General features: G+C 39.5%; 1 protein-coding gene across 7 annotated transcripts; it reads right to left on the bottom strand.

The window, feature by feature from the left end:
- Nucleotides 1-502: 502 nt before the first annotated feature.
- LOC120544596 (dixin-like) lies at nt 503-13,965 on the bottom strand. Of its 7 annotated transcripts, none has more exons than XM_039778463.1 (21): nt 13,694-13,965; nt 12,794-12,923; nt 11,587-11,712; nt 11,011-11,242; nt 10,662-10,754; nt 6,615-6,709; nt 6,407-6,489; nt 5,703-5,789; nt 5,330-5,383; nt 5,115-5,165; nt 4,906-5,010; nt 4,681-4,734; nt 4,467-4,538; nt 4,104-4,145; nt 3,908-3,973; nt 3,405-3,551; nt 3,096-3,159; nt 2,914-3,010; nt 2,188-2,296; nt 1,939-2,018; nt 503-1,856 (listed from the first exon to the last, which is right to left on the bottom strand). In XM_039778463.1, exons 1-21 carry the CDS (start codon nt 13,754-13,756, stop codon nt 1,847-1,849), a joined length of 1,860 nt encoding a protein of 619 aa, XP_039634397.1. In that variant the 5' UTR covers nt 13,757-13,965; the 3' UTR covers nt 503-1,846. The 7 variants fall into 7 exon arrangements, with proteins under 7 accessions (XP_039634397.1, XP_039634394.1, XP_039634398.1 ...); XM_039778460.1 differs by having other exon boundaries at nt 3,405-3,554; nt 13,694-13,964; XM_039778464.1 differs by having other exon boundaries at nt 3,405-3,554; nt 6,615-6,703; nt 13,694-13,964.
- Nucleotides 13,966-14,008: the final 43 nt, after the last annotated feature.

Genomic DNA, 14,008 nt, shown 5'->3' with positions numbered 1-14,008 from the left:
GACCTCCTCCAGTCCAAAACACAACGCTTTACGGCTCCCCTCCCAGTCCTGCCGTAGCTTCAAAGGAGGTGTCGTAAACGGTGTCCATTCAAATTTCAATCACTGAATACCAAATAAGCACCACCACTCTGAAAAACAACTAAAAACCTAATCAAATCAAAGTTGAATGAAATAAAAAGGAATAAGACATTTTACCAAAGCCTGGTGGTTTAAACTAGAAACTCTATTCAAGAGCTGTAGAAACCACACGGTGGCGGTGAATCGCAAGTACAGTGACAGTACACATTGTACTGTATGCAGCCTCCATATCCAGCGACATGAAATAAACACATTTTTAAAAGGCAGCAGAGAATATTTCACCAAAGTGTAGATGAAAATGTGGATGCATGTGCATTTTTAATGATATGAATAAAGTGCTGAAATGTCTATCGCCATTTATCAGTAAAAGCCAACTCTCCCAACCAACATACAAACTGGAACTTCTTTTCAAAAACTAAATATCTGTCTTCAAGAAAGGTCATTTTTATTTTTAACAGACAGTATCCATATTTTATAAAATATTTCAGTAAACAAAACAGTTGCTAAATAACAATCTCACCAGTAAATTGTACATTTTAAAGTACAGGCAGTTATGGCATTCAAACTGGTCTTATTTAAAAATAGACTGATGCATATTTCAGTTGGCTTATTAGTTAATAGGCAAACACATTTATCCTAAATGGGAAGATAGAAGCAGAGTGAAGGAAAACATGACAACGGTCTATCCTGATCTCTCTCTCTCTCTCACACACACACACACACACACACACACACACACACACACACACACACACACACACACACACACACACACACACACACACACACACACACACACACACACACACACACACACACACACACACACACACACACACACACACACACACACACACCATAAATAGTGGTGTTCTTTTTAACAGAAGCATTCTCAACTCACAGGAATCTCTCTTTAAACAGACAAGAGTCATACATTTCACACATTTAAGGATATAGTGAAAATATTTTTTTACACAAATGTACAAAGCAATTTCATAAAGTAAACAAAACAACAGTGCTGTTCATCTATATTTCTACATGAACATCAAAATCCCAGCATCATTTCTATTTCACTGACAGGAGTTCAGTTTGAACACATCTGTTAACATGCATGCTGGTGTGCTACAGACCACATCTGGATTTGGGTCCTATTTAGTGAAATCAATTAAATAAGTTCAACCGTTTTTTTTTCTTTACTATGTTAGGACTTCAGATGACCATCATCCTCTTTCTTTTTGTGTTATCTGTTATGTTAGTAGTAACATGTACCTGGACAATACATATTTCTACCATGTATTCTGGTAGTATTTGTTTCAAAGACTTTATTGCTACACAAGGAATGAAAAGGCTTTTTTTCCAATTCCTCAATACAGTACAAACCTCTGGCTTCAACTAGAGGAGAAGCAACAACACAACTGTGGTTTTAGAAACAGTTGAATCAAAAATAATGTTTCTGTCTAGTTTTGATGATACAGTTACAGCTTGGCTCTAATAAGCACATGATGGAAATAGCTTTCCTTTGTAAGGCACTAAGTTTTACGATATTCTAGACATCAGTTACAGATTTCCAGATCGGGTAGAGCTATCAGTGCATTTTAAGTACCAGTTGATCAACTAAAATCTCTTGCTGACAAGTCTTACAGTATTTTGCAAATAATTCAAATCCCAAGTGTCCACTTGTGCCGCTGTTGTACAGTTGTCTCGATGTGCCTCTCGGATAAGAGCGACCAGGAGCAAAAACAAAGTGTCAAGGCCCCTCAGCTTGCACCTACAATGGCCTAAGACACAAAAGATAATGTGTTACTTACCACTGAGAGTCAGGAAAATAAACAGAGAGATACATAATTAGCATGTTGTTACCTATCTTCACCACGGTCCTCTTCTACCCAGGCCACTATTTTTCCTTCCCAGCCTGGAATGATTGCTCCATCCAGAAATACCTGCACACAGGACATATTTTTTCATGTATGACTTCATCGCTCTTATGTTATAACTATACTTGCATGCCATATTTATTTATATAGTTTTACAGAGTTTGCATTCTGACTAGTTTGCCCCAAGTTTACTATTACTGTCCTATTAACTATTTATTTCCAAGCCTTCTCTTACCTCTTCTTTCACAGTGCCAAACTCAGGATCCAGGGCCTTGAAGTGGTACCTGTAGTTTCCCTCTCGATCCACAGCTGCCTTAACATCCTTTAGAGTAACCTCACCCAACCTGTACAGTGTGTACAAAGAGACTCAGCTTGACAGCTTGTGACATTTTTGTTGTTGTTTATTTGGTTTTCTACCTATGGCCGACTACCCTAAATATATGTGTTAAGATGATCAGCATCACTGTTGGCTGGCAAATTTACTTTTTTACGTTAATTAAGAAAACATATTTAAATGCAACATATTTAAATGTTTCAGAAAAAACACTTAAAGGTATAGTAAGCGATGTTAATCTAATGCACTTTTTGTCAAATTCAGCGAATATGTCCTCAGGATCGCCTAGCTCTCTATCTCCTGTGTGTGCTAAAAAGAATCTTGTGTTCCTACACAGCCCTGGCTGTGTAAATGCAAAACAAACAGAATGGTGCGCTTGAGCCAAGCAACACTATTCCATCCAATCAGCATAGATCCTGAAGGGGGGGTGGGGAGGGATTTGATTGGCAGTTGAATTCAAATATCAACAATATTCGCTCAGCATCGCTTACTGCACCTTTAACACACACACACACACACACACACACACACACACACACACACACACACACACACACACACACACACACACACACACACACACACACACACACACACACACACACACACACACACACACACACACACCTCTTCTGTATATTGATCATGGAAGGTGTTGGGGATTTTCCAGTAAAATAAAGGATTTTAGTGGAGGCAGAAGAACCACTGTGGGATTGACAAACGTCTGTAATACACAAAAGAGAAATAGTTAGTAAAAGCATTACATATTCTGTGTATTTGGGGGCGGTGTACATGTTGGAACAAATTACTTGTGCATGGCCAGGTGTCAGAGTCTGTGTGTTGGCCTCTGCGTCTTGGAGATTTCCCCCTTCCCTGCAGTATTTGGAAACATTTTGACAGCCCTTCATAATTTTAAACCAATGAAAGACTATGCTATTAAATTGATTTAAACTGTAAAATTATTAGTTCATGTTACTTTTGGCAAAATGTAAAGGTGCTCACTCATCAATCAATTACACAGTCAAATCGGATTTTAAAGTGACCATCTGCTGATAATTTAATAAGTCAGTTTTGTGCTGATAATTTAATATAAGTCAGTTTTGTGCTTGAGATCGTACCCTGTGTGTATGCAGAACATGCAGTCTGTCGATGAGTGATACTATGCCCTGCTCCAGGGTGTCCAGTGTATGGTGCTGCGGGTCGTGGTCTCTGAAGTTGTTCCTCAAACTGCGAAGTGAATCTCTGAGCAGCTGAACCTCCTCTGCCTGCTAACAGAGCACAAACACAAAAACCCTGTCAAAAACTCAAAAAGCTTATTTTATCGACAACCGCGGTATACACATTTAAAGCCTGTAGTGCTTTTTTCTTAGACTGTTCTGTCCTGCAAATACTGTATTATTAGAGCAACTGTATTCCAGGTAATTCACAGCTCATACAGTAAGCATTTCTTTAACTTACTATTCATGAACGGGGAATCTGGTGTTTCATGTGGTCAAATTATAGTATACATAACCTAAATACTGCAAGATAATGAGTGAGTGTATATCTGTGTGCTGCTTTGATAGCAAAATATAAATAGGCCCACTAACTGAACAGCCTTATCAATATAAACAATACTTACGTGTGACATAGAGGTAGCTGGATTTCCAGAGTAAGAATATCCATTGTTTTCTGTGACGGTGGGAATCTGAGAAAAAAGAAATCTGTCAGCTGTGTAATGTATATCTGAATTCACTGCTGCCTTGTGCAGACTTAATATGAAACCTAAAAGTCCACTGTTTATTATGCAGAAAGAGTCCGTAAAGAAACAGTACTACCTGCATGCTGTTTTTATGCTCCAACTCTCTTTGCAATTCATTCTGGCAGAGAGACACACAATCAGACACACACTGATATTAAGCTGCTAGATCCTAAAACTTAAAATATATCTAGTCGATGCCTTGATAGATTGAAGTAAGTCATTAATTGAATAAGTAAAGGAGGAACCGTGTAAATTTACACTTTCCTCCTGCATCAAAGTTTAAGTATTAATTTGCTGATAAAAGGGCATTTAAAAAAGTGAGTTAATGATTAACTTTTGGTCTGACATTTTCACACATAGCATTGAGCTGGACAGAAGATTTTAAATCCACTGTAGCTTGTTTAAGTTCCCTTTAAAATCCTGAAACTGGCTCACGTACCTGCTTTTTTTGACTTTCTTCAAGCTTGTGTTTAAGTTGCTGCAGAAGTCTGTCCTTCTGTCCTATCTCCTTCTGCACCCAGCCAGCCAAAGAGAAAAGGTGGGGTTCATAGTTTAGTACAAACTCAATAAACAGATGCTTTGTAAAATAAAGTCAGGATGAGTAAACTAAAGTTACAGCAAACCATTAAAGGAGAGGGATTGGAGAACCTCACCTTGCATTCGCCCCACAGCCTGTTACATTCCTCTAGCTTCCACTGTAGCTCGGCCTATTACACATTTTCATAGAGGAAAGGAAATTGCAATACACATAAGAAATATACAGTACCTACTGAAAACATTTTTGCAAACATTTTTTAACATGGTGTTTTGCAGATTTTACATTCACTATAAACAAAATAAAAATGTAATAAAATGAAATAGATTCATAGATTTTGTACGTTCTGGTTGTTTAGTTCCTCCTTCGTCATGCTGGCTCTGAGAAGCTCTTGCTTCATCTGCAGTATTGATGCCTCCTGAGTGCACAGCCTCTGCTGCTGGGCGTCCTGCACATTTACAAACCAACAGAAAGTCAATACTTTGGCCAGCAACCAGAAAAATATTCAACTGGGTAATAACATAAATAACTGCAGAGCTGACTTTGTCTTACCTTGACTCCCTGCAGGTTTCTCATCTCCTGCTTACAGCGTAACAGTTCCCTCTAAAGCAACAGCAAACAACACACTCAGAATTAAATATTAATCACAGGGTGCATTCCAGAAGTGTATTCTCTCAGTCATAAGAGATGTGTAAATGTTGCCCTAATAAAAGAACATACTGACAGTTTGAAAAGAAAACAAATGATTAAATGATGCAATTACTTACCTTCAGCTCCTGAGACTCCTCCATGCTCTGATCCAAACGACTGCGAATGACTACCTGGAAAGAGAGAGAAAAAAGGGATGTGTGAGAACCACAATGGACTTAGAAAGAAGGGAAGCTGATACCCGTGTCACCCTCTGACACACACACACACACACACACACACACACACACACACACACACACACACACACACACACACACACACACACACACACAAGTAAAGAAATGTGATCTGTGCTGAACACAAAGAGCTGTTGAAAAAAAGCAAAGAAGAGGTTGGCACAAAAAAGTGAGAGAGCAGAGAAGGGCCGAAAATGAAATCAAGATTGAAAAAAAGGATGAAAAAATAAAAATAAAAAGGAGAGACTCTCACTACCAGTTGCTGGTCAGCATTGCCTTGGTCCAAACTCAAAGACACATCCTGCTCATCCTCAGGCAGCGAACCATGCAGTAGCAGGGCCTTAAAAACACAAAGGGTATAACACCAGTTTGTACTTTGGAGTGAGGTCGCTGTGTTCAGAAAGCTTTGACTAGTTAAAGCATTAGCTGGTAGGTTGTCTATTGCATAATAAGCACAGCATTTCAATAGCCTAAAAATATTTCCATAGAAATGCCACGGTATCCTACTAGATCCCACCCTCCTCTGCACAGGTGCTGCAACCAACCAGTAGGAGTAAATAGTGGAGCAATACGGACATAATCCAGCTTTTGCAGCTCCCATACCCCAAAAACACTGCATGTGTTCTGGCCCAGTTAAGCCAGAACTTGGTCTCTACAGTGCTTTTTTCATTGTAGTTCTTTTAAAGACAGATCTCAAACGCACCTGAGAAATAATTTTTCTAAACATATTTAAGCAAAATTAAGTCAGCCAATAACGGCTATGGCAGTATTATTGGTAATGTTTATTTACCAGCTTTACATCCAATATCTTCCAAGAAAATATGAGAAAATACAGAATATGCACTCAGCTGTTAAACTTTAATATTGACGTCAACATAAGGCTGAAAAAACAAAAGGACAACAAATTTGTATTTATACACAGAGGGTTACCAGAATCAAACCTTCGTATGCATGTACCTGTAAAGCAGACACCATTTTACGTGTGTCCTGCACCTCCTTCTCCAAAGTTTCACTGAAAGAATCCTCCAACGCCGTCTCCGCTACAACATGAGATGGCTCAGTTACACGCACACAGACGTACACACACATAACTGTTATTACACGTCCAACAATAAATCTTAAGGTTTACTAATCAAATGCCGGTTGGTGGCGGGACAGAACTCACCACTGCTGTCGTGTGGTTGGTGGTCTTCCTGCTGTCTGTCTGAGTGGCTGCTGGGTGGAGCTCTTGGAGATGACAGTGGACTAACGGAGCTGAGGCTCGAGGAGGACAACATACTGATTAATCAATATATTTTAGAGAAGCTCGTGTGTGCTTGTAAACACTTACTTACATGCAGTGTAAATAAAGTATTCTATGTGCTGCTACATACTACTTTGACCTGGCTGGGTGACATCTTCATTTTTGTAATATATCTGTAGTAATATAGAATAATATTTGTAAGTAATAAAACTGTCACTCTGAATACATGTCCAACTGAAACCCCTTTCTGCACTCTATAAAAGTGACAGCAACAATGGCATTCCCCAAAATCACACTGTTTTCATAAACAACATATTAATGGAATGTTCAATATACAGTCTCTCTTTGACAGCTATTTGTAACTAATGCTCCTTTTGTTGTAATTCTGGCTCTAGATTGGTGGCTTGTAAGAGAGGAGAGGAAATGGGACAGACACAAAGAAAGCAGCATGAGAATGACACATATACTTATACATATACAAGTCCAAATTTGCCAAAAGGAGTCCTAATCTTTGCCTACTTTTGCAAATCAAAGCAGTTACAAACTGCATGGTGCCTACAGACACTACACTTAATTTACAGTCTCTTTTCACATTGCATTGTAGCACTGTAAAATTGTTATAGTTATGGAGAAAGAAGCATAAACTCACACACTTGCACAGGAATCCAAACCCACACTGCCTCATTGTGTCTGGTCTTACCATTTCATCTGGGTCCCCCCATAGTGGGCTACAAGTGGGCTAAACTGTGCATAACAGTTCCAAGGAGGCTAATTTCACCCTGCATGTGGGTCTGTGGCATCAGCATCTCAACTAACCCATGACACATGTGATTCTCCTAACTCTGACATGCCCCACCCCTCACCCCCCCAGGCTAGCTGTCGTGGCAACCAATGCAGCAGACACTGCTTAGCATCTCCCACTTAATTAAGCTGCATATGGCATCATCAGGTCGTTAAGCTCTGTTGAATCTCTATCTCTCCAAACAAAACCGCATCATCTTTCTACCAAAAATAAATGCATATACTTCTCTTTCCATCATTATAAACAGATACACACACAAAATATGAGCACCACAGAGCATAACAGGACATATGACTGGAGAAGATAAAGACTGGTTGTTTCTTTTTTTTTCTATCATCTGCCTGTGGTTTACACAGATATTTATGAAGTACCCCCCACACACACACACACACACACACACACACACACACACACACACACACACACACACACACACACACACACACACACACACACACACACACACACACACACACACACACACACACACACACACACACCAGGGTAAAGTTTGAAGTACTAAAGTCATATGCTCTGTCAAGCAGTGAGACACACACACAAATGAACCACATAATAAATTCTATTGTTTCCAAAGTGTGGAAAAGTAGGTGTTGAAGATGCAAGATAACATAAGATTACATAAATGTAACTACCCTCAAACATTTGAACTGAATTGACACACTGAACCGTACAGTATAAATAGCAAAGTAGAGTTTGTTGAGTTTGAGTTGCACAGTCTTATGTAAAAATAGATTGAGCAAAAATCTACAAACAAAAAGCAAAAGCAAGCAAAAAATGGTTACAGATTAAAAATAAGTTATGTATCTAATTTATTGGAAAACTGCAGTAAACAATGTTTAATGTTAATGTTTCAAGCCCTGATTTAAACGAGCTAACAGTTTCAGACCTCAGGTATTGAGGAAGTTTGTTCCACAGGTGGGGAGCATAGAAACTAAAAGCTGATTCACCTCGCTTGGTTTTGAACCTGGGAACACTCAGGAAACCAGTCCCAGATGACCTGAGAGGTCTGGATGCTTCATAGTGTACAAGTAAGTCAGAGATGTATATAGGCCGAGACCATTTAGTGCTTTATAGACAAGTAAAAACTTGACACACAGGAAGCCAGTGCAGTGATTTAAAGACTGGTGTAATGTGCTCCACTTTCTTGGTGTTTCTTTAGGACTCTGGCAGCAGCCTTCTGGACAAGCTGCAGCTGTCTGATTGATTTGTTTCTAAGACCTGTAAACACCATTACAATAGTCTACCCTGCTAAAAATAAAAAAATTTTTCCTGTATCTTTATAGACAAAAAATAATTTCTTCTTCGGACCAAAAAAATAAATAAAAAATTAATTTTTTCTCTGTTTAGTTGTAGGAAATTCTTGCAAATCCACTCATTTGTTCAATGTACTTATTCAACAAATGTAAGGGACTGAAGTCACTGTTATGTAGAGTTGTGTATCATCTGCATAAGTATGGTAGGAGGTGAATTTTGTTTGCTCATATTCATAATTACCAATTGACACAAAGTAGTCCCTATCTTGTAAATACAATTTGAACCAATTTAGCACAGTGCCACAAAGTCCCACCCACTTTTCTAGTCTGTCGAGCAGTATCTTACAGTCAACCGTGTTGAATGCAGCACTGAGATTCATTAATACCAAAACCAGATTTTTTTAATGCATCAGTGCTCAGTGAAAGTGTCACAGAAACTAATGCTTTTTGACACATAAAAATGAATCAGCAAATGAGGACTATACTTGTCCTTCAGGAAATATCTTTCTAATTTTACATGTTGCATTTGAGAGCACTAAGAGGCTAGTTATCTACTTTTCATCTGAAAATATATTACCCTGAATCAAATCGGCCTGTGACAGTGACAGAAAAAAATCACTATGTATGTATGTGTGTATGTATGCTGTTTTATCTCACAGTTAAAGGGGTGATAGAATGATTATATAGGGTATTTCACACTGTTCCTTAAGTTCTCCTAATGGGGTATGTAACATTGGTTGGGCTGAAAATGGCCTGGTTGATATTTTATTGGCCCTTATGCATCCCTGTGTTTTGGCCCTATTTGTAACAACAGCTTTTCTTCCAAATATGGTATGCTCATGAATATTTAGATGAGCTGCGCGCTGATTGATTGAGCGAATCCCCATACACACACATTAGAGACGAGACAGCAGGTCTCATATTCCAGACACTGCAATGTTTCTTACCAAATTCACTTCTGAGACTTTTTTATGCGAGAAATCAACTATATAAAGCTCAAATATGGGCCGTTTTACGAAAATTGATGGCTAATTGCAAATTTGGTAAGACTCGATTTTAGGAGCTGCACACAGTCTGACGAGAAAGCAACAGCCTGCTGGGCTCCATACCCAGGGCAAAGTCACCCTTTGTGGATTACTGCACTACCGGGGCTCCGCGGCCGGCTGCCGGCATAACTATAATTTCGTCACGGCACTTATATCACAGCTACCCCAAGATCTTACAAAGCTAACAGCTGTGTCCGATTTCAATTTAAGGCATTTTTATGAACGTGGTCTGTGAAGGAGGACAGGCAGGGCGGCGATGTAGCAACCCAGGCAGCACTGGCCCCTGAACTCCGACACACAGTTGGACAAAATTTGCAATTAGCCATACATTTTCGTAAAACAGCCCATATTTGAGCTTTACATAGTTGATTTCTCGTATAAAAAAGTTTCAGAAGTGAATTTTGTAATGGAATAGCAGAGATCTGCATGACCTAGCTAGATTCAGAAGACTACCTGATCTCAGGTCAGTTGTGTAGCCTATGTAAATATTGGGGCGTGACAAAGAGAGAGACTAGAGCCAAATGAGGAGGAGCTGCCGAGTTGACGTCAACTCGGCGGCTCGTTGAGATTTGCCCGTTTTCAGAGGCTGTTTCAAATTGTGAGATTTGCAGAGGAAAGAGATGTCATTGGGATTTTGAGGTTCTATGTATGTCCTATTTACCCACCAAACTGTCATTTTTCAATATGACAAGGTAAAATCGGTTTTGCATTCTATCACCCCTTTAAGGCAATATAAAGTTAGTGCAATTGCTCAAGACCATTTGATATTAAACTATAAACTATATTCAGGGATTCACACAACTGTTTAGTTATTATGAGAATTTAGCTTTTTATAAAAGCAAATTACCTGCTTGGCTGGGGATTTTCCGGCTCTCCTCTTTCATACTGCTCAACCAGTGCACGAACACACACATTCTTTTCCACATCTAACCCCCAGCCACTAAAAGATGACAAAGCAGAGGTAATTTATTCATAAATAAGAACTAGTACACAGTTTTGATATTAAATGTAAAGAGACAAGCCTTATTTTAGCAGTTCTGAGGATGGTAGTTTGGTGGTTTGTTTGTCCACCAGAGGACAGCAAAGACTACACGTTTATCTAACAAATGATTGCTGTGGCAGAGAAAATTTTGATATTACAGAAAGACAGTAACAGGGGTTTGTGTCTATGTTTATGATTATCACTGCCAGCATACCTGTGGATACGTGTGGTGCATGTAGGCTGCGAGGCATCAAGTCGTGCTGATGCCAGTGCAGCAGCAGCACCTTGTGCTAGTGCAACAGTGGAGAGAGGGTTGTGGCTGGCAGAGCTTCTTGACAAACTCCTCCCACTTACTGAAGCAGCCCTGTGATTGGCTGAGGGTTTGAAGTGGGCAGCCAGAGCCAGAATTATCCTCATTACAGATTTCAGATTACCTTCAACAATGTCTGCGAACAGAAAGGTAACATATGTCCCTCAGTAATGACCTAGACATGTACAGTATTACATTAACACACGGTATTAACATGGGATGCCAAGATAGCAGCTTTATAACGGAAAAAATGAACTTTTATTAAGATTGCACACTAGGTTGCACATAATCACTGTTTCCCTAATGCACGTGGAGAAATATGTATTCGTCACAATGCAAATATGTCATTTTGCATAAAGATTTGGGGTCGATAAAATCTTCTGATTATAATATAGGTTCAGCAACCAGAAACGTTTATGTACACCTGCTTTCGAAACGAAGAAAGACAGTAAGAAAAAAATAGAATTTTCTGTGATTTACCTCTTGCAGATATATGTGGCATGCGTATGTGTCTGGAGGAAATGAACTGCAAGACTTGCTCCACATTGTTCCTACTTTCCTCTTTGTTTTGTGGAGCAACATACACTCTTTCCAGCACTTCCCCAGCTGCCAATTTGAATGAGATTTGAGAGAGAGAGAGAAGAGAGAGAGAGAGAAAAAAATTAGAAAAAAAATTGATGACCAATATTTTTTCACACTGCACAAACCTTACAGCCCTCCTTCTTTCCCTTTCTAAATCAGTCATTTTTACATACTTTTTTAATGTATTGTATCTATTCTGTATTTATGTTCTTGACTCTAGAATTACTTTGCTTTGTTGCTTATTCCCTTTTAAATATGTTTACTGTATGCACCTACTACACCAAGGCAAATTCCTTGCAAGTGCAAACTTGATGGTAATAAATCTGATTCCGATTCAAAAACTGAGGAGCATGAACAACAACCGATTAAGTTTGTGGTTCTCTTTTAAATGTGTACGGACTATGGTGGATAATTGATAAATTAATTTAAAATATTTGCTCAATGCAGGAATAAACGGGTTTAGGCCTCACCAGTCCGGAACTCTGTTCGCTTCGGGAAACAACAACAAACTTCGAGCGTGGCAAGCTACACGCTAGAAAATTTGGATTGTGCAACAAGGCAGGCCTGCTTGGTTCTTTCGGGGAATGATTGTAAAGACTTGCAAAGAATATGTTTACGGCTAACTAGGACTTTTTGGACCGATTGGTGGGGATTGCTATGGACGAAGTACACACGGTGATACACTGGTAAGAGCAAATTACGTTTAACAATGTATCCAGCTAATTTAATGTTCCACCAAAACAAGTTCAATCCAGATATCATTTTGCAGAGCCGCCATCACTGCGTCCAGAACTTAATGCCGCCCAAGACAATTGTGAAAATTGGTTTAAAGAAATGCAAACAATCCAGAGTGTTTTTTCTCCTATCTCAGAATGTATGTTTGGAGTAGCAAGACCTTACTCCACAGCACTGTGTTGATAGGTCTGGCGAGACAAAGGCCTCACTAAAAGGCCACAACCTAAATAATTTATTTTGAAAAGGTTTCATCTTCTGACACCAACATTACTACACCACATGAGCAATTTGTGTGTGTGTGTGTGTGTGTGTGTGTGTGTGTGTGTGTGTGTGTGTGTGTGTGTGTGTGTGTGTGTAAATGTGTATTTACCAACTATCTCTATGAGTTGTGTGAGCACCACCCCATCCTGCAGATCATGCCTGAGGTTAGTGATAGGTTTCAGGCCTGGTTTCCTCTTCAACTGAGAGTTCACCCAGGAAACATAGGCTGCCAGCTGCTGCTGCAATCCATCAATCAGATACACACAAATCCAATAAACCACAGAGGAACACATACACAAACACACAGCTTAGAGTGGGGGTCAAAAAAGGCTGAGACCGTGATGTGACAAATGGGTTCCTTTGTTTATTATGTTGGGACCTATAGGTCAATGGTTGGGACAGGAGAGAGGGGGGCAGGGACAGTCTATTGTCTCACTGCCTATTAAATTTTACTTTTGTTGTAAAGGCCAATCATGTAATCCCGTGTTCAGTCCAGAGCAACATTGTTTAGCATGCTTCCCCTGTATTTCACACGGTTACGTTACTCTACCTTTACGGTCCTGTTTAGTCACGTGACAGCCCGTCGTCCGGGATACAATACAAAAAACGCACCCCATTTTGAACAGAACGTTACACTTGACCTAAACTTAAATATAATGTTTAGTTATGTACGGCTTATTAAAACACATACTAAAGCTACTTGGTTATATTATTTGCTGACAACCATTACACTTACCGTTTTGCTAGCGATTACGCCAACTAGCTACCTAACAAACTAAATTGCTTTTTTTTTTTTTTTTTTTAAACTAACGTTAACGCTGACGTTACACATTAACTTAATTGGACAAACTGCAGAAATTCGTTATTTCTACCTGAAGCTGTGGCACTTTATTGCCAGGTTGTCTAACGATTGTTAGATGGTTTGCAAATTTAACTGGCTTCCGCTTGCTAAATGATGGCTTACCTAACTTAATAAATATCAACATTAATAACGCTTGATAAACGTTACCTCATTAAAGCCCCCATGAAGAACCTCTTCCAGCAAACTTCCTCTAGAAAGTGAGGCGATCATATTTAACTCGAAAACCCATTTAAGCTAGCTAGCTGGCTAGCTTCATTGACTCGCCTGAAACAACAGACAGACCCCCGTTTCTAGCGGCTGCTGTACTCCAGCAAACGTCAACAAATCGAGACAATTGAGGGATCGGAGGAGACGGCTGCCGTTACTCTGGCTGGGAGACCGGCGTCAAGTCACCCACCCACGCTGACATACATGGCTTCCGGTTGCAAGTTTCAGAATAAAACTGCATGCATTTGACGAACA

This window comes from Perca fluviatilis, chromosome 16 (genome assembly GCF_010015445.1).
Source record: "Perca fluviatilis chromosome 16, GENO_Pfluv_1.0, whole genome shotgun sequence".
Taxonomy (NCBI): Eukaryota; Metazoa; Chordata; class Actinopteri; order Perciformes; family Percidae; genus Perca; species Perca fluviatilis.
Note: the sequence above shows the minus strand (reverse complement) of the source record. Positions and strands in the feature narration are given on the sequence as shown.